Consider the following 22,523-nt stretch of genomic DNA (forward strand, 5'->3'; position numbering starts at 1 on the left):
AAACCCAGTCTGTTAATTGGTCTGTTAAGAGTTATGAATGGCAATAAAAGTATAATTTTATTGCTATATGGGGTGTTATCGGATCAAATGGGTAGGCTCAAGACGAGCAGCTAAAATATACGGAAACAACACATGAGCAATGAAACATAAAATATACGGAAACAACACATGAACAATGAACAATTTAAACAACGGAAATTGAAAATTGATAAAAACGGTTTCAAAAAGTGTAATATTAAAGTAATGTTAATTTCATCCAAGAATGGTCGCATATGTCATGTGGATTCTGTTTAATTGTCATAAATGACACCAATTTGTCATCTACATTGGTAACCAGTATACAGATCAGAGATAAACATCGTAATGTAACTAAACATCAGTAAGTAAAATATATTGGGATGCTAAAATATAAGAATAGAGAAAGAATAATGAGTAAGATAAATAAAAGGTAAAAGGAAAGAAGTCACGGAGGAAACGTGACATAACAATTTAAAGAATACAGAAATACCCCCCCCCCCCCCCCCCCCCCCCCCCCCCGCCAATCCGAACCATCATGGTATATACGATAATCTGGATGGAGTAGCAGAATATAGAATAATAGATAAGGACAGTAGAGAGTGATGCATTGCTAAAAAAAACCAGAAAAAATAATACTTGTTTAAGAAACATCTTTGGGTGTTGAAACAGTAACAGATTTCGATGTACTCTAATTGGTAACACATGCTAGAAGTTTACATGCGGACAACTGCCGTTCTCCTCTACACTTATGAAGAAAGGAACTAAACAGAATAAAATATATTAAAACTCAAGATGACCAAATATAGCTGCATTCGCTAATTTCCATTTACTACTTGAGAATGACTTGTAAACAACATATGATTAAGTAATAGAAATAAAGAACCGATGCTTACGAATTAGGGTTAAACGTCCAGTGACAAATACCATGTGCATATGAGAATGACAACACGTTATATGTACCCTGTGTTGTATTAGAAAGACACTTTCAGTCGGATTTGAGAACGTGGTACTTTGAACAGACACAAAAAATGAGGCTGATTGAAATCGTTAATAATAAATTTATGCGTATTCCAGCGGCCAATCCATATCACACTATATTGAAGTGACACACCCTTCAATAAAATGCAAAGAAAGTCAAAATAAAAATGCTCTTACTAGTAAATCACAACCGAAATGAATGACAGACGGACATTTTTTACAAAACTTAATGAACAATTCAAATCAAGATATTTGAGGTTTGCGTTATTTCGCAAAGGTTTGTGTTATAACGCAAAGGTTTGGGTTGTAACGCAAATATAGGACGAAAAATTAAAAAAAAAAATATGTTGCGCTAATTCGATTCCGTAGGATACTGTTGCACCGTATTATCATTTTTTTTTTACTCAGGAACATCTCATTCTAAACTTTTTCTATAGGAAAATATAAAGGTAGCAAAAATAACTGTGGCTAAATTACTCTTAACTGACACAATTTCAATTGTCCAACCCATTAACAGACTTTATTCCCATAATTTTCACTAAAACATGGTAATATTCACTTTTTATTACAATTATGAAATATTTACCAATGTAAATTTATGTTTTAGAACCAAAGTACTATTTTGTGTCCTTTAAATGATATCTAAAATTGTTTGTTCCGACTTTTATTAAAAACAATGCTATGCGTATAAGCATAAATACTACATACTTGCGCGACGCCTTTTGATTTTACTGAAAACTGCGTAGACTATGAAATGTTTTTACAAGTGGAAAATGTTCTATGATAGATATCATTTTGTCAGACAGTTTTCTTTTTTTTGATTTGGTTCTTATAATATGCCAAAAATCTTTATATTTAATAGAGTTTAACATTAAATTGTTCGTTTTACTCTTAACAGACGTATAACCAATCCGATTAACAGACCAATCACCCATATAGCCGCATACTCAATATAGATTAACTGACCAATCTCTCGGTTAGCCGAGTGTCGGCCGTGATATGCCTTTATAAATAAATAACTTAAAAACATCAGCAAACAAAATATCTACTTTCAAAAGAAACGCTAAAAAAATATCAACAAACTGATTATGTTTTTACAAATGTAAGAAACGACAGAAAAAACAAAGAAGTTAATATGTATTTACAAAGAAAAAGTAGACAATTATTTCACTGATTATGTTTTTACAAAGAAACAGCATAAAACATCAAGAAACTGAATATTTTTTTCTTGACTTTTCATTTTTTTTCCATATCTATATCGGAACTATCTGCTTTTAACTGAAGGGATTTGATAAAAAAAGATTTGAAGAAATTAATTTCTTAAAATGTTACAAAAATTATTAAAACAAGACAATATATCTTTGAGCTATAACAATATCAGGTGGACAATGAAAGAATAATATAAACGCGCCAAAAGTATTGGTCTGTAATTGTTGACTATTGAAAAAATATTAAACATTAAAATTCGACTACACTAATAAAAAAAACCCGCAAACTGCAATTTCAATTGAACTTTTATATTACATTATTTGTATGACACACCTATCTTAGATATATAAAAGAATAAATAGTGACATGTATTCCATAGCCAATGCATGTATTATATGACATGTATTGGTCGTTATGCATCTCTACGTTTGTATTTAAATATTTTTCAAAGAGTTTGAATAGAAATATAACATTAATTGAATGAACATTTGTACAATGTACTTACTAAACAGTCAATGATTTTCAAAAGTAAAATTTTAAAAACCTTTCATTCTATTGTATTTTCACTGCGTCATTGGACTTCATATAGACAAAAATAATGATCGATAAAGTGTAAGATCGCATACAATACACATACAGAAAGGACAGGTGCGTGTATGTGTTGCTAAGATGAAGAAACAGACATGAAGGATTTATTTAGATTGTTTGTTTTGAAGTTCTTTATCATATATTGTAATGGTAAGTTATAGTGATAATGAACGATTTATTAAAAACATTTTATTATAATATATATATAAAGGTCTGGATAGGGAACCTCATGTATTTATATTCAATAATTTTTTTTCTCTATTTATTTTTTTCCTTTTTTCTTTTTCTTCATTGTATTCTTCGAACCGTTATTCGTTGCTTTAGTAAGCAATATGTATTTCTTCACTTTTGTCAATGTGTCTATTTCTTGGTGATATGTGTCACTTCCCTCACGTTTGTAATATGTATTTCTTATACATACAATGCAAGTGGTGGCTGTCAATATATAGAATGACTTTGACTTAAGAGTGTTTTGAACACAAACGTCTGCAGTTTATTAGTTTAAACGTCGTTTTTTTAAGATAAAAACGTAACAGAACGATATATGACGATGTAAAATATTAGATAATTCAAGACATATAAAAGTAAGTAAGTGGAGATGATGCACTGAACACTTGAGGATCTCATGCACCAATATTTAGAACCAATTTTCCCCACATATTAGATGTATGTTTGTTTATAAGACATCTTTCGGTTGATACGATAATCCAGGACTGTATTCCCTATCATGATTTCCTTGATAGAGGGTTGCTGCTCACACGGAAGCAATTAAACCAAGAGTTCCAAAGTGTGAAGTTGAAATTAATCCTTTCATAAATTCAACGGACTTTATCACGAATTTGTTGATCGTTATGGAATATATGTTTCACAGACGATAACGAATATGTTTCAATTGACGTAACTACAATTCATTACCCTGTCCTCTGAATGTGACCTACACAGGCAAAATTTACTCACATGAATTTCACATGAATCTCACATGAAATTCACATGAAAAATTTCACGCGAGATTCACCTCAATCGAGCTTATACATGAAACTCATGTGAAAATTTTCATGTGAATTCCACGTGAATTGAGATTCACATGAATCTGATGTGAAATTTTTCACATGAATTTCACGTGAAATTTACAACAATTTTTTTTAATATTTTTCATGATTTTGATTAAATTTAAAAATTTAGATGTTATTTGAAATACTCTATTTTAAAAATTCATGTGAATTTCACATGAAAAAATATACGTGATTTTCATGTGAAATTCACATGAGTTTCATATGAGATTCACATGAAACTCACAAAAACTGATTTCACGTGAGTTTCACGTATAAGCTCGTTTGAGGTGAAATTCACGTGAATTTCACGTGAGATTCACATGAATTAAATTTCACGTGAAATTGATGTGAGTGAAATTTGCCTGTGTACTGAATAAGATTCATTACCGAGTTTGTACTACCATGAGCAACACGATGGTAATCACATGTGGAGCAGGATATGCAGCTGATTTTGTTTAAAGATAATTTGAAGTGAACAATTAATAATATGTCCTGTCTCTTATACAACTGTATCAACTTAAGCATAGATGGGAATGATATACATGTATATTGACGTTACAATATGTCATAATGTCAAAAGGTAACATGAAACTTTAACACATGACAAGGGTTAAACCTCTTTGTCCCTACTGTGCTTTAATCTGGATAATGCACCGCAAAGGTGGGCATTAACTACCTCAGATATACTGCAGAGTTCAAATCTATTTTTACCTTTAGGAGCGGACGGTTCCTGAATTTTGAAAAGGGCATTATTCTATAAAATTAAAAAAAAAATATCACCGTGTGTAGCGAGACTAAAAACAATACTAATAATGCTAAAACACTATACTTTGTCCAATCCAAGAGTGAACGACCTATTCACCCCACCCCCGAATCCACCATCTGCCTTAAAATTACGACAAAGTTGAACTTTGTACAAACATCGTAGTTTCAAAATAGGAAAATAGCAAGGTTTCTTATTCCTTTTTTTTAATTTTATCTCAGCTGGGAAATAAAATATTTCACCATTTCCTGTGTACAACGGTAATCTTAAATCAGTGTTTTAAAGTCAGAAAGATAGTTAAAACAATTTTTGGTAATTTCTGCCAAAAAAGAAATGTATCTAAAAATATCCGAATAACAGAAATTTGATTTGGATTAGTTTTAGACTCAATGGAATTGATAACGACTTTTTGAATATCTATTCCTATAAAGTGACTATTTTTGGATCGAATTTAATGAGGATCATTTTTAATTTTGTTTCTAAACAGGGGGATCAGCTGGGGATCATTCAGACACCATTTAGATGGACGTGTCTTTAGAATTAATACAGTAGATGAAAAGAAATTGTTAGAATAACGAAATACAGTTTCTATTGTTCCATTTTACTTACTGAGGCTTGCTTTCACTTTCCCTTTTGATGAGATCTGGGACACTTGACCATACAATAAGCTGAATTATGTTACACTGTCTAATTCGAAATTTTGATAAATGAAGGTTTTGTCTGTCCTTGCAGAAATTGAAAAATAACAAAATTATAATAAATTTATCGTTTTAGTTAAAAGACATGACTTATTTTTATTAACAATTGAACTGGTTAGACCTAGTTGCAGGTTAGGCTGGAGTTAGGTTATCCATGTATATACAATGATGAACAAAACATATTTAATTGGGGTTATCATTTTGCAATAATTTTGCCTCCTCTAACGAGCTACACTGCAAGGGGTTCCAAAAACGTTTTATTTAATTATTGAATTAATCAGCAACAGCTAGACATAATTTGCAGAACGAATAGCATAAGAATAGATAGCTCGTAAGATCGTAAAATGTTCAAAAAGTAAAATCACAAAAAGCACTGAAGTCCGATGTATATTCAAAAAGGAATGTCACTTATCAAATAGCAAAATCAATGGAAAACAACTGTGAAATAAATCTTTCTGTCGTTTCAGCAATTTGTGAGTATCCTGATTGGATACAGAATAAAGTTTGGTATGATCAGAAAGGTCAGTTAACCTTCAGCGTCACCACCATGACGGGATGGAACTATCGTTTATATTCAGACATCATCACAGAATGGGAATGTTTCTTACAGTTCAAAAACGAAACTTTTGTAGCTTCAAGGTAATCTAAATATTAATGTATGTCTCATTTTAGTTTGCAACTAGTAATGATAGTATAAAAAAATGATTTATTGCACATGTATTAATCTGCAGATACAATGTAAGAATATACGTAAATTTCAATATCAAACTAAATATTGTAATAAAAGCATGATAAAATAAACAATGACGTGTGTATTTAGTCTCCTTTTAAAATTGCGAGGTATTTCTAATCGGAAAGTTAGTTAAGATCGTTTATAATTTTGGGAATGAATTTTAACGAATGGAATAGAACAATTATATAAGAATAAGTTCCATTGCTTGATAGTTATATTAACACAAATAATACTGACTAGTGTGGATATAATACTGTTATTATTGTTTTTTATATTCTATAGATCAAAAGATACACATACGATTTTTGGAGCACATTACAGGGCATATCTTTGTCAGAAATTTGATAAGACAGCTGGAAATGTAACATACTACAATCTTATGGCTGGTGAGAATACTTTACATATTATAATAATTTTATTCACACCTTATATGTTCAGTGGGCATGTGTCATTTTTTTTCTCATGTATCTCGTCTTTATATCAAAATTTCCTCTTTCTAGCTTCAATGAGTCCAGTAAGCTAAAATATAAAAACGTCATTTTCGACGATATTTCTTGGTTAAATTCCGTTACCCTTTCTTTGATAAAGGTTATAATTCTATATTGTAATGAAAAATTTTGCACACAATATATTTTTTTTCAAAATTGGAAGATGAAAAATCTTCATTTACTATCATATTTTATATGAATTTTCTCTTTTCATATCATCATTACAATTTACACAAATAGAATGTGTTGTCCAATATTATAAGTTTTTAACGACTTTCAAATTCTTCGCTTATTTAATTGGATTTAAATGACGAAACGATATCTATTTCATTTCCCACCAAAATATTCGAAGAGTTAGATATCATCAGAAACATTGAAATGTTAATTGTGAACCATTAATTTTCTAGGTGGAATCTTGTATATCAAATCATTGAAAATGTGGCAATGATATGGTTTTATTTCTTGTGGCATAATTGCCAAAAACTACATTTACCTAAAGAACTTACTTTAAATAAATATAAAATAAACAGCAGCAGTTATCGTTTGCTTAATTAAAACATTTCCATTTCTAAAGGAAAACTCCATAATAAGATTAAGACAAAAGAGACATTTTTCATACCCTATTTTCCTTTTGCTCCATCATACGGTGTTCGTTCGTAGATTCTATGTAAACTCAACGAACCTTTAAACACACTTACTATTAAATGATATCTTATAAATGTTGTAATAAGATCTTTGATTATCGTTTACATTAGCACTAACTTCGATTTTGTCATTAACAAATTAAAACAGACCTAAATTTGTATTCTTTTCGAATTGTTTTTTGGGATGTATGAATTCACATCCACGACAATTTTCTATTTAGAGATTGCTTTACCTATATATGTCAGGATACATATTTCTTATAAGATTAAATACCAATGATCCTACTGCCCGAAGATACTTTAATCTTGGCATGGCATAAATCATGCTTTCTTTGACTGTCCATGGCGTTAAAACACTAAATCCATTGGTTGTGTTTTGATTGATTTGAGGCATGATTTTTTGTTATCTTTTTTTTTTTTGGCTTTTAACTAGCTTTCCGTAACTGCGAGTACTCTCAAATTTTACTTTCGTTGTGATATGACCTGTAGACACAATTTGTGATGCATTTTTGTAAAATCAATATTTGGTTGGTTTGTGTAATATCTCGTCTCATATTTTCAATATGTACCACCTTGGTTTATTATTTAGTATGAATATATAAAAAAGAAGATGTGGTATGATTGCCAATGAGACAACTATCCACAAAAGAACAAAATGACACATACATTAACAACTATAGGTCACTGTACGGCCTTCAACAATGAGCAAAGCACATACCGCATAGTCAGCTATAAAAGGCCCCGATAAGACAATGTAAAACAATTCAAGCGAGAAAACTAACATTTCACTTCTGTACTCGTACTCTGAACAATCAATTTTTCATAAAATGTTATTTCCGTACACCCAAAATCAAAAATATGATATTCAAATTCACACAAGTACGTTGTTTTATTAAACGTCATTTTGTCCAAGGTAAGAGTTGTCTTTTTGACAATAATAACAAAACAAGCAACATTTCAGATATATCTGAGAGGGGAGAAAGAGTCCATATTACAAATGAAGTTCCAGATAATATATGTGACGTCTGTTCAGGCCCAGGTGACGACGGGTCTTATTTCATATCAGGTAAATAAACTCATCATAGATACCAGGATGAAATTTGTATTTACGCCAGACGCTCGTTTCGTCTACAAGAGACTCACCAGGGACGCTCGAATTAAAAACAGTTAAACCTCCAAATAAACTACGAAGTTGAAGAGCGTTGATTAATTATTCCAAACTAAGTGCTTGTAAGTTACATCAACGCAAATAAAACATACAATTTGTAACTCATAAACAATTTTACAACGATTGCAATGATATATAATGGATACGTTTTAATGGCATAGATTGATAAGTTAAATCAGACTAAATAGCATATATTAATTACCATTCACAAATGAACGGATTGCTTATTTGTAGATTTTCTGTTTAATCCTGAAATCATATTAACTGAAATATGTATACTAAAATTTAGAATGGAAAGGAGGAATATGTCAAAGAGACAACAACCCGACCAAAGAGCAGATAACAACAAATGGAAGTTTTTAACGACCTTGACTGGCTATACAGCCCTTGCACGGTCGGTAGATAACAACCGAAATCCATCAGTGAGTCTTCAATGCATTGAGAAAATCCTGCACAGGCGCTGGGCCTCAGCTGACCCCTAAATAGAAATTTGTACTGTTTCGGTGAAAATGGACGTCATACTATACTCCAAAACATATAAATGAACCAAAATTAAAACACATACAAGACTAACAAACCCCAGACGCTCCTGACTGGAGACAGGCGCAACAATGTCGCGGATTTAAACATATTTTGTGAGATCTCAACCCTCCCGACTATACCTCTAGCCAATGTAGATTAAAGAAACACGAAGCAATACGCATAGTAAAACTCGTCCGAATCCGATGTCAGAACATGTAACAAAAGAAACAAATCAAATTGACAATGACACATAAATAAACAAAGGACTACTAGCAGTTACTAACATGCCGCATGTATATTTAAGCCTTGGGAAACAATTACCGACACATAGTTTTAGTAAATCGTCATAGCAATGATGATTTATATTTGTGGAAATATGTTGGCATGCTGTTATATCTTTTTTAAAACTTTTCTACCTTGTTTTAAGAAGTTTACCGTCTTATTATCATGGCTTGTTGGAAATAAATGTAATTATCCATTTAAGATTAGCTTTCTATCAAAGATATCTGAGAAAACGTTTTGCAACTTCATTTATACTTTGTACGACGAAGGGGAAGAGATACATTAATTTTGATACCGATAACAGACGCACTTTTTGAAAAAGGACATTTTGTGACTACACTTATTAAAACAGCTCTAGGCGTCAGTTTTCGTTCTTTTTTGAACTTCGCGTTTAGTTTGCGTACATTTTAGGAGAACTCTTTGTTGGCTTTACATTGATTTTATGTCTAGGTCCCGTTAGATTACCGACATAAGGGATTTGTTTTTGTTTATGAATTTTAAACAGCGGTATACTACTGTTGCCTTTGTTTGTTAAATTATTCAAATCATGAAATATTTTTCCTTACATTAAAATATCAAATTATGATATCAATGAAATATTGAATCAATCTATTGATATGTTATTTTATTTTAGTCGACAGTAATTCTAGTTATGAGGCTGGTCCTCATGATGGGTGCAATCCATGTTTGAACAGCTGTGATGAGCCAGGAACGCCATTAATTACAGCAACTCCCAAACCAGACGACGTTAAAATACCAATGTATGAAAGAGCCCCAACTCGTTTTAACAATAAAGATGTTACTTCTGAAAATTCATCGAATGCCAAGCTTATTGGCGGGATAACAGGCGCTGTGTCATTTATATTACTGGTCACAATCTTAATGGTATGGCTGACAAGACGTGGCTTCTGTGTTACTAACGTATTAGAGACCTTTTATGAAGAAAAGCACTTTCACACGACTTGAATCATTACAGCATTTGAAATTCATTTTAAAAATGTGACTTTTAATCGTTTGAATCGAGACCCATACTTGCTTATGTGGATCCATTTGATGAGTGGTGCGTGTTTGAAAATTAAGTGGAATGAAGCAATCATTTATTGAGGATATTCATTATTACTTCTTCGTTTGTCCGAAATGCACTTTATGTGTCTTATCCATTATGGTTTTATTCAGCAATAAATATGTTAAAACAAACTACTAGTAAATCATTTGAAACCATACAATCACACAACATAAAGGATAAATAAAAAATGAAGTATAATAATTTAAGACAATTTTAAGTTATTGAAAAAGGTTCAAGCGAATGCAGAAACCAGCATGACATCAAACAGCATATAATACCCCGGCAGCGAAATATTTATTGATTGAGATGCACATTAAATGCGGTCAAATTCATGCAAAGGTGATTTATTTAGGCTTTTACTTTATTTGCTGGACATATGAAATCTTATATTTATCATTTTTTGACACATTGTATTGTTTGCATTCATGACTGAAATCGATTTGCTAGATTTTTTAGTTTTACTACTAGTATTATTAAAGTATTTGTGCAAGAGAAGTATTATAATAATTTAGTATGCAATGACGATGAAAAAAGAAGGTCGTTAAACTGTCTTTCGTTTCAGACGGATTCCAATTTCAGAGCGATGAATGGTCAGTTTTCGTATGGAATCCTAACCCGAATAATTCATTCCGCGCCGTTATATTTCACTGATCTATGATCAATCTCAACCGAGATATTTTTTTCGGGCAGTGACTGAATTATTCAGGTTAATTGAATCATTGACATCATATCTAAGCTATATCTATAACTTGGTACCATTTTTTGGATTATTTCTAAATTAAATTAGTATTATCGTCTTATGACTGAAAATGATTAATTTATAATAATTAATTGTCTTGTCAATGAAATGCCTGGTGTCTTAGGATAAACTCTATACATAATTCCTTCATTCTTATCGATTTTTCCCATAAACTGATATCGTACATAAGTAAATAAAAGAATCACCAAATTCAAAATGCTGTTGACTGTTGTGTCTAAAGTCTTATTACGGAACAAATTTGTCCTGACAAATCCTTATGCTCGCGTCACACTGTCCCGATTTTTATATACGATGGACACCCGAATGCGAAAATTGTAAGTTCGTACGGAGTTGGTCCCGATCTCGTTAAAATACAAAAAAGTGACCGAAGCAAGTACGATGAATAACGAAGTCTATACGATGGAGCCGAAATTATATACGATAGCAAAAGATGGACATACGAAGGTTAACCGAAGACGGGTATTTAAGCTTCATATCTCAGCCGAAGCCTACACGATGGATCACGAAGGCTACACGATGGATTACGAAGGCTACACGATGGATTACGATGATGGCGCGATGGCCATACGATGTCTAAAAGACGTCGTGTACAGCTTATGAGATAAAATTGTTATGGACACTCTAGAGCCAAAATGCTCAAAACTTGGTATGGTGTTACTCGTTAAGAATATCTTAAGCACTATTGACTTTAAAGTTAAGAGGTCAAGGTCACAGTGGCAGTTGTAATACAAGGCAATATCACCCTTGTGGACACTCTAAAACCAATATGCTTCAAAAGATTTTAACCACATTTGGTATATTGTTCCTCCTTGTAATGATCTGACATTTTTTACGTTCAAGGCCAAAGGTCAAGGTCATGCAGATGGACTTGTTATTTCTCCTTGAAATAGCATAATACACAGGAAATTGGTTGCTCATTCTTTACCTGCTGGTTCTAAAGACATTATTAAAGGTATTTCCAGTTTCTGAATGTTTTGGTTGATTTAAAAAAAAAATAGTTTATGTATCAAATATGCATATTCAATTTACCATTTTCTGCATGTGTCATATACAAATATAGTGTCCATATTTGTCCCCAATATGTTACATACGAGGGGATGCCACGCTCGGCATTGCCTTGTTTGAACTGTAAAATGTGTGCACTAGTATGAATAATCACCCATAATTATGCCCATGTTTACTGATCTATCTTAAAGGTAAGGTATTGGGTTCGTTGATCCCTTTTATTCAAAAAGAGCTCTTTCCAGGAGAACATCATAATCATATAGACAAAAGGAAGGATGTGGGGAAAGCAACAAATGCGGCAAAATATGACATATAGAAAACAAAATGGTTATGGAGTAAACATTCGTGTGACAACAACTCAGACGATACATAAAAAATCAGAATAATAAAGAAAAAGTTGGTTTCCCTATATACGTGTACCTGCAGTGTTGGTGTACGAGGCGCGTTTATGATTTTCATTATGTTACTTGATATGAAAAATTGACAAAAAATAATATTTTACTTGTAAAAGTAAATCCTGAGCCTGTAATAGCTGCTCTTCTTGTTCCATTTGAATTAATAGAAACAACGCTGTCGCCCTTCTTGTTCTCATAGAATCATATGATATGAGCTCCATGTTTTGTGAACGTCTTTCTTAACTGTCGTATTAGACTGACCAGTGCATATCGCGCATGGCACTTTAAATGTATTTTAGCGCGAAAATTAATTTACATTTAGCTGGATTTATTGCCGTCGTAGTTCCATCTTGTCGCCTTCGTACTTTTATTCGATGGCAACACGACGGGATTACGAGGTCTTCACGAATTCGTGTTGGCATCGTAAGACCTTCGGGTAGCTTCGTGATTCATTCGTGTAGACATCGTAATGTCAAAACTGCCCGATGGAAACGATGGAAACACGAATGCAATACGATGTTCAAAGATGCATTCCCGGTGACATTACGATGGTGAGGATGGTGATACGAACTCAATACGAACCCTCAACATCGGATGCACCTTCGGGGATTTTTTAACATGTTAAAAAATTTAGAACCCTTCCCGAAGTTGTCCCCGAAGGCTAGAAAAAGTGGCCGATGGTTCTACGATGGTTAAAGATGGCACTACGAATAGCCCGATCTAGATAAGATCAGTCCCGAATTTGAAAATTTCCATAATCGTGTTGCCATCGGCGTAAAAATCGGGACAGTGTGACGCGGGCATTAACAACTACTCTGCGTGCTGCAATCACCTCAATGCAAAATACAACAGTGTCTCCAATTGTCGAGTAATAGAGTATTTTCTGAATTAACGAACACAACGAACAGTACATGGCTGAGACAGTTTGACTGTGTACAGCAACGACATGTCATGCAGTGGGGTAAATTCAGTTTTAACTGCATACAAAACCTGCCACCTTTGGTTATCTCAAACATTTGTTATAAAACAGACACTAAGTCCAGTTGTCAATAGGATGACTACTACCATGAATTAGCAATTAGAAATGGTTCGTAATTTGGAAAGCATAGACTTTAAGTTTCTTGTCAATGAAATGCCTGGTGCCTTTGGATAAACTATGTACATACATATAATTCCTTCATTTTTATCGTTTTTTTTTTTTTCATAAACATAAACTGATATCGTACATAATTAAATAAACGAATCATCAAATTCAACATACTGTTGACTGTTGTATGTAAAGTCTTAAAACGGAACAAATTTGTCCTGACAAATCCTTAACAACTACTCTGCGCGCTGCATTCACCTCAATGCAAAATACAATAGTCTCTCCAATAGTCGACATATTTACTAAGTATATCTTTTTTAGATACTTACATGTACTTCTTAATGAGTATTTTATGAATTAACGAAGACAACAAACACAACATGGCTTAGACAGCTTGACTGTGTACAGCAACGACATGTCATGCAGTGGTGTTAATTCAGTTTTAACTGCATACAAAACCTGCCACCTTTGGTTATCTCGAACATTTGTTATAAAACAGACACTAAGTCCAGTTGTCAATAGGATGACTACTAGCATGGATTAGCAATTAGAAATGGTTCATAATTTGGAAAGCACGGACAATTTGTAATTGATATCAAAGAAGCCGGTTTCGATAGTTTTACCAGCTGGTTGGTTAATTCCGCTAAAAATACCACTCCTAAAAAGTTACAGAAGTCTAATCATATTATTCAATTGAAATCTGCAGTTTTTTGTGAGGAACCTGTAAAATCGAAAATCATCATATCACCCGGGAAAAAATAAGGTTATGTGATATAATTGCCAATGAGACAGATGTCAAAGAATATACTAAATATGATGTGAATGTAAGCGATTACAGATCAATGTACGATCTTTACAATGAGCATTACCCATACCGTATAGTAAGCTTGAGAAGGCCCGTCATGACAAAATATGAAACAGTTTAAAGGACTAAAAAATGCTAAATATTATTGCGAAAAAAAACTATGACAGACATCATTTAGTGACAACTACTTACATTTTGCCCAATTTCAACACAACGTAGTTATGAATAAACCATGTTCACAAAGACCCAAAGACCTAAATGTTTATCAGTACACCTTCAATGGCTTAAGTGTACAGACTTCACAAACAAGACCTTTTGTAATAGCAATATATTTCTAGATAGTCGAAAATTAATCTTATTGATCAAATATTCGTTCAGAGGTGAATTAAATATACATGTACACGCCTAAAATCCATGATGCTAAAAGACGTAGGAAATTTCCAGAGTTCAAGTACTCTTTTTCATTGGCATTTCAAACTCTAAATAACGCCCTGTCTTTATAAACTGTTAATCAATTTATGATATCTGACAGGAACAACTTATCTTCAACAACACAGCAAAAGCAACAAGGAATTACATAAAGCAACCACTTTGGAAGCAAAATTTTGAATTTAACTGTTAATAATAAGATTTTTACATTGTACAGGTTCACAAAGTCAAATTTTCGACAATGTTTTTGTGCCGACATACTACTATAAGGTTATTTTAACTGTGTATGTAGAACTATGTGATAAGATAAAATGAAATGTGACCACATTGTAGATAAAACTATCTTTGTGCCTACTTCAATGTTCATCAAAACAAAGATGGTGTTTATAAGAACCCTCTCTGTGTGTGTGTTTCTCGTGGCTACAAGAACACAGTTATCTTCTTCAACTAAAGCTGACGCTGACATAAACCAAGTTTTAATGGAAAGATTGAGAGTTTTAGAAGAAAAATTCGAAAAGCTTGAGATTGCGTGCAAACAAAGTACGATGATAATTGAAGAAATGAGAAGTACGTTATTTTTTAATATAATTTAATATTGTAATTTTATTTGATATAAAAAATAAGATGTCGTTTGATTGCCAATAAGACAACTATCCACAAAAGACCAAAATGATTTGTAACTTATACTCATAAAGGAACATTTTGTGACGTGTGTAGCATATGGACGGAACTGACTACCGTCTGGAGCACGTAATGTGGGGTTCTAGTTATTCGGTTTTTATTGTTCTGCGTTGTGTTGTTTGTTTTTCATCGTTATTCGTTTTATGACATGGCCTGTCAGACAGATTCATTAGTGTGAATGTCCCTTTGATATCTTTCACTATTCTTGTGCTGAAAAAAATCATTGATAAGGAAACAACGGAATGCTTGATTTATATGTGTGTTATTTTATTCACAGTTGTACATTAATATTACATTTTCTTATAAAAATGTGGGTGTTTTTTCTTCTTCTTCAAATTGACACTTTTTGACAATTGTCACATTAAAATATGAATAATCTATTGCTCATCAGTATGTTTTCTTTTTTTTTTTCTTATAGAAAGCGGTAACCCAAAGAGAATGCTTTTGTCAAATAGCGACACCACTGAAACTATAGCATTTTCTGCTTATTTGTCAAAACCTTTTGACGGGTCTACGTTTGGTACATTACGCGAAATTGTTTATGATAAGCTAGAGTCTACTATAGGACATGCGTACAACAACTACACCGGTACATTTGTGGCACCAATTTCAGGGGTTAATGCATTTACATGGTCAATATATGTAGCAGGTAAACCAGATAGCAATGGGAACCAAGGTGAATTAGTCGTCGAACTTGTAGTTAACGCAAAAGTTGTAGGAATAACCCATGCTGACACCTAATCACTTAATGACGATGACTCTGCAACAGGGTTTGTTATTAAGTGTTTGCGGGCTAGAGATAGTGTTTTAACGCGATCCTCGAATGTATTTAGACCAGAGAGACTTATAATGAGTGGTAATGGTCGTACAAGATGGACATTTTCTGGATGGTTAATCGCATAAGCTTCTTTGAAAAAGAGTTAAAAACAATATCAATGATAATTTCTTGTGAACTTTTCTTTTATGAAAGCTGCACTGAAGTTAAATTTTGCCATTTAATTACATTCTCTCTGATATATTTTGAAATTTTCTTATATTCAAAAAATGCAAGTGTTGAAAATGGATTATTTTAACGTGTTTTTATCGAAATGAAACAAAAAAGGTTAGTTCCTGTTTAACAGGAATTACGGAAGCAGTGTCTAACTAAAGGCCCTTTGGGTTTTCTACCTCAGGAATAGATTACCTTACCTGTATTTGGCAAAACTTTAAGGACTTTTTGGCCCTCGATGCTCTTCAACTTCGTAATTCATTTGGCCTTTTAAACGTTTTTGATTCGAGCGTCACTGATGAGTCTTTTGTAGACGAAACTCGCGTCTGGCGTAAGTGTAAAATTTTAGTCCTGGTATCTAATGATTTTATTTGGAATCTAACTTCTCGGCAATAACAAGACATTTCATTCAGCAAACACCAGCCTTTGATTTTGTTTTCGAAGATTACAGAAATTAAATAATCTATGATATACCTCATGACAGGTCAACAATATCTAGTAATGAGCAAATTTAATGTAAAAGGCATTTAGCAATTTTTGTTCCATTTACGCCTTGTTTATGAGTAGACATGTATATGTATATGGATCATATGAATATGACACTAGTCTAAAAGGGTACAACGTCACCAAAAATAACAATAAAATGTAACTATAAAGATGTTCCAAATGTCGAATCACAATTTCGACCTCTATTCCCCGTGCCGATTTAGACTTATCAAAGGGTTTGTACTTGCATGAGCAACAATAGAGGTGCTACATGTAGAGTATTATCGACTTACCCTTAAAAAAAGAGTACTCTCCGATCTGTTCTTAGTGGGTTTTTTTCTGTTTGTGTTGGGTTTTGTATTTGCTATGTATACAACTGACAAGTGGGTTAAGCTTATTCTAACTTACGTATATATCAAGTTCTTTTGTCGCATTTGTATGCTACTGTCTCAGGTAAAGGTCATTGGTTGGTTCGAGAAAATTGTTTATCCCGCCACATTCGGCATGTGCTTGTCTTACGCCAGGAGCCTGTGTTACATTAAATGTTGTATATCATATTTCTCTCTCGTTCATTATTTTGTAACTAAATGAGGCTGTAAGTTTTCTCGTTTTATTAGGTTATTGTCAGATTGCTATGTGGTTTGAGTTTTGATTTAAGTTAAATACCGTACATTGACCTATATTTGTAAACTTCTATGTCATTTGGTTTCTAGAGAGTTGAATAGTTGACAATCATAACACGTCTACTTATTTTAATATTATTTATACTTTAGTAGCAAGAAGAAAGCAGAAGAAACTAAGGGACAATACACAATAATTTTTCCATGAAAACAGACAATCAAATTGAAAATAACATGCTCTATTTAATATATAATGCGTGATAATTCATCACACTTTGTACCACAGATATGTTTAGTCATAACACAAGGGAGACGACATGCCAGTTTCAAAATTGGAGACATAAAGGAATTAATTATTGAAATTAATTAATGGAAAATGCCGTATTTCAAATTTTTCAACATGGAATTAAAAGTTAATTTTCTAAAAAAAGAAAAAATCAAGAGTCACAATATTCAAAATAGAAATAACACGTTTTCAACTCTGGCATATACCTTTTGAATGAAATACCCTCGGTATGTACACAGCTGGGATAATGTTTTTAAGAGTATCTTTATCTAAACTAATGTTTTTCTTAGATATAAATGTTCAAAACTTGATCTGGTCTTATTGTCATGATCTGTTTTAAGCATTAATTGCCTGATTGTTGCTGACTTTTTTCACCTGAGCGTCACTGGTTAGTCTTGTGTGGACGAATCGCGAGTCTGGCATATTGAATTTTAAACCTGGTACCTTTTGTTAGCTCTTATTCGTGTGTTTCTCTGTCCTATATGTTCTCCCATTTATTTGTATTGTAGTCCTGTAATGTAATGTTGTCATTTTAATGTTGTATTTACATTGTTACATTGCCATAAAGGCGGGAGGTTTGGCAAGCCACAAAACCAGGTTTAACCCACAATTGTTTTCTTTCAATGTCCTGTATCAAGTCAGGAAAATGGCAGTTGTTATCATATAGTTCGTTACTGTGTGTGTTACATTTTAATGTTGTGTTTCTGTTGTGTCGTAGTTCTCTTATATTAAATGTGTTTCCCTCAGTTTTAGTTTGTAACCTGGATTTGTTTTTTTTCTCTCAATCGATTTATTAATTTCGATCAGCGGTACAGGTGGCACGGTAGTATTTCCTGGCCCATAGGGGATAATGATAGCCTTTTTAGAATTTTCACCCATTTCTAACACTGCAAAAAAATCTACATTCACAAAGTTGGCTTTAGATGAATTTGGCTATTTATTTTAGGTATTTTTAACATATAGCTCTTCAACGATTTTCGGTACTTATACATCTTCGGATTTCAAATGTTTGGCTTTGAGCGTTCCTGACGAAGGTAAATCCAGAAAAGCGCTTCGGACGCAATGAATTATTAAACGTGTTGTTTTATATTTTTACATCACTGGGTCGATACCTCTGCTGGTGGACTATCAGTCCCCGAGGGTATCATCAGCTCAGTAGTCAGTGCTTCGGTACTGACATGATTAAACAAACTTTACTAAAATTGTCCGTTTATAAATTTTTAAATTATTATGAAACTAAGGTTTCAACTCCCTCAGGCAAAGTTGGCTTTAGATGAATTTGGCTATTTATTTTAGGTATTTTTAACATATAGCTCTTCAACGATTTTCGGTACTTATACATCTTCGGATTTCAAATGTTTGGCTTTGAGCGTTCCTGACGAAGGTAAATCCAGAAAAGCGCTTCGGACGCAATGAATTATTAAACGTGTTGTTTTATATTTTTACATCACTGGGTCGATACCTCTGCTGGTGGACTATCAGTCCCCGAGGGTATCATCAGCTCAGTAGTCAGTGCTTCGGTACTGACACGATTAAACAAACTTTACTAAAATTGTCCGTTTATAAATTTTTAAATTATTATGAAACTAAGGTTTCAACTCCCTCAGGCAAAGTTGGCTTTAGATGAATTTGGCTATTTATTTTAGGTATTTTTAACATATAGCTCTTCAACGATTTTCGGTACTTATACATCTTCGGATTTCAAATGTTTGGCTTTGAGCGTTCCTGACGAAGGTAAATCCAGAAAAGCGCTTCGGACGCAATGAATTATTAAACGTGTTGTTTTATATTTTTACATCACTGGGTCGATACCTCTGCTGGTGGACTATCAGTCCCCGAGGGTATCATCAGCTCAGTAGTCAGTGCTTCGGTACTGACATGATTAAACAAACTTTACTAAAATTGTCCGTTTATAAATTTTTAAATTATTATGAAACTAAGGTTTCAACTCCCTCAGGCAAAGTTGGCTTTAGATGAATTTGGCTATTTATTTTAGGTATTTTTAACATATAGCTCTTCAACGATTTTCGGTACTTATACATCTTCGGATTTCAAATGTTTGGCTTTGAGCGTTCCTGACGAAGGTAAATCCAGAAAAGCGCTTCGGACGCAATGAATTATTAAACGTGTTGTTTTATATTTTTACATCACTGGGTCGATACCTCTGCTGGTGGACTATCAGTCCCCGAGGGTATCATCAGCTCAGTAGTCAGTGCTTCGGTACTGACATGATTAAACAAACTTTACTAAAATTGTCCGTTTATAAATTTTTAAATTATTATGAAACTAAGGTTTCAACTCCCTCAGGCAAAGTTGGCTTTAGATGAATTTGGCTATTTATTTTAGGTATTTTTAACATATAGCTCTTCAACGATTTTCGGTACTTATACATCTTCGGATTTCAAATGTTTGGCTTTGAGCGTTCCTGACGAAGGTAAATCCAGAAAAGCGCTTCGGACGCAATGAATTATTAAACGTGTTGTTTTATATTCTTACATCACTGGGTCGATACCTCTGCTGGTGGATTATCAGTCCCCGAGGGTATCATCAGCTCAGTAGTCAGTGCCTCGGTACTGACATGATTAAACAAACTTTACTAAAATTGTCCGTTTATAAATTTTTAAATTATTATGAAACTAAGGTTTCAACTCCCTCAGGCAAAGTTGGCTTTAGATGAATTTGGCTATTTATTTTAGGTATTTTTAACATATAGCTCTTCAACGATTTTCGGTACTTATACATCTTCGGATTTCAAATGTTTGGCTTTGAGCGTTCCTGACGAAGGTAAATCCAGAAAAGCGCTTCGGACGCAATGAATTATTAAACGTGTTGTTTTATATTCTTACATCACTGGGTCGATACCTCTGCTGGTGGACTATCAGTCCCCGAGGGTATCATCAGCTCAGTAGTCAGTGCTTCGGTACTGACATGATTAAACAAACTTTACTAAAATTGTCCGTTTATAAATTTATAAATTATTATGAAACTAAGGTTTCAACTCCCTCAGGCAAAGTTGGTTTTAGATGAATTTGGCTATTTATTTTAGGTATTTTTAACATATAGCTCTTCAACGATTTTCGGTACTTATACATCTTCGGATTTCAAATGTTTGGCTTTGAGCGTTCCTGACGAAGGTAAATCCAGAAAAGCGCTTCGGACGCAATGAATTATTAAACATGTTGTTTTATATTTTCACAGTTAACTAAATTACTTTTATTTTACTATTCAGAAATTAATTTGAATGTGTATCATGACCGTTTACTTTTTTTGCTATTTTTAAAAACCTAAGGCCACTAGTGCCTTTAGGTCTTTTATCGTGCAATGAATACAAAATTATAAAAAAAAAATCCCCAAAATTCTTTTTCATCTGTATGTAAAATTATTTCATATTTTTCTACACCTGATTCATCCCTCAGTTTGGGAAAGTATTTCAGTTGATACTGTATTTTTGGTTCAATCACACTGTTCAGATATATTGACTTAGGTAGTGTACACAAAAGAGCAACCTAAATTCTGGAATGCAAATACTACCGTGCCACCTATACTACAGTTGCCTTTATTCAACGTCCTTTGGTAAATATAGTATGCACATTACGGACGATCGGGCCTAAGGTAGAACTGTTCACATTGTGTTCTTTCTGAACTATTAAACGATACAAGGTTTACCGTTGTAGATTAAAAACGTTCTCAAATTATGATTGGCAGTTCAGACACCATTTGATCAAGGTAGCATTTCTGTAAATAAACTCCTATAGGTACCATGCATAGTCGCATTTGTCATCCTCGCTTATGACTATTCAGTTTGGGTTATTTTGGAAGGAAAACGAAAATAAAGGCATCCGGATATTGTTTCCGTCATAGGACTGACTTTATTTAGATGAACATACATTATAGGGAAAACGGTACTATTTATTCTGCCATAGGCGACAATGTTAACATTTTCTAAATTTACCACTTTTTAAGATAAAAACCTGGATAAAACAGTTATATGTTGTGTTAGTACTTTATTATTCTGTTTTAAAAATTAAAGCCAAATAGTATCATGACCAATTTCCAACGGTGCTTGTTTATGTTATCCATGCCCAGCGTCATTTTGCACCAAATTTATGAAATTTTGCAAGTCTTTTCGAATAATTCTGTAGAAAATATTTCAATAGGTTTTAAAATTTATAGTGTAAATATACACACTGCAGTTATTCATAGATAAATAAAAAATATATTGTACCCTTACATCCAATCACAGCGCTCCTAATTTGACTTCCTTCACCTGCCTTGGGTACACAAAAGGCCAACCTAATGCTGGGAAAATTTAATACTACCGTTTTCCATATAAGAATACTAAGACCACTGTGTATCATCGCCACCGGAAATTCGGTACTAACGAAGCGGAGAGAAATAGAAAAAAAGTAAACAAGTTAAGAATTCATTCAATTTAAAGCATTTCCACTCATTTGATGAGGGTGCCGCTTAAGAAATGATTTTCTGATATATAATTCTTTAAATTATTAGGCCGATAAGTACAAAATTAATAAAAGATTTTGTGTAATACTCCAAAACTTGCCACTTAGTACCGGAAAATTTCGAGGTCTATCGTCCTCTGTCGCCCCATTCTCAAGATATTGAACTGTTTTTCATTATTTTGCAAGACACGTTTTTAGATTATTATAGTGTGGCATCATATTTACTGAAATTTGTTGTCAAAAAGATGTATTTTAAAGAATATAGACCATAAAAAATAAAGTCTAGGGTACGGCAACTTGCTGGTGTTGACA

At 33.0% G+C, this 22,523-nt stretch overlaps 1 protein-coding gene across 1 annotated transcript; it reads left to right on the top strand.

Annotated features, from left to right (window-relative positions):
- Positions 1–2,661: 2,661 nt before the first annotated feature.
- Positions 2,662–10,340, top strand: LOC139484945 (uncharacterized). The gene is made up of 5 exons (XM_071269006.1): positions 2,662–2,943; positions 5,774–5,945; positions 6,322–6,425; positions 8,133–8,237; positions 9,778–10,340. Exons 1-5 carry the CDS (start codon positions 2,889–2,891, stop codon positions 10,107–10,109), a joined length of 768 nt encoding a protein of 255 aa, XP_071125107.1. The 5' UTR covers positions 2,662–2,888; the 3' UTR covers positions 10,110–10,340.
- Positions 10,341–22,523: the final 12,183 nt, after the last annotated feature.

The sequence above is a fragment of the Mytilus edulis genome, chromosome 8 (genome assembly GCF_963676685.1).
Source record: "Mytilus edulis chromosome 8, xbMytEdul2.2, whole genome shotgun sequence".
NCBI classification, from domain to species: domain Eukaryota; kingdom Metazoa; phylum Mollusca; class Bivalvia; order Mytilida; family Mytilidae; genus Mytilus; species Mytilus edulis.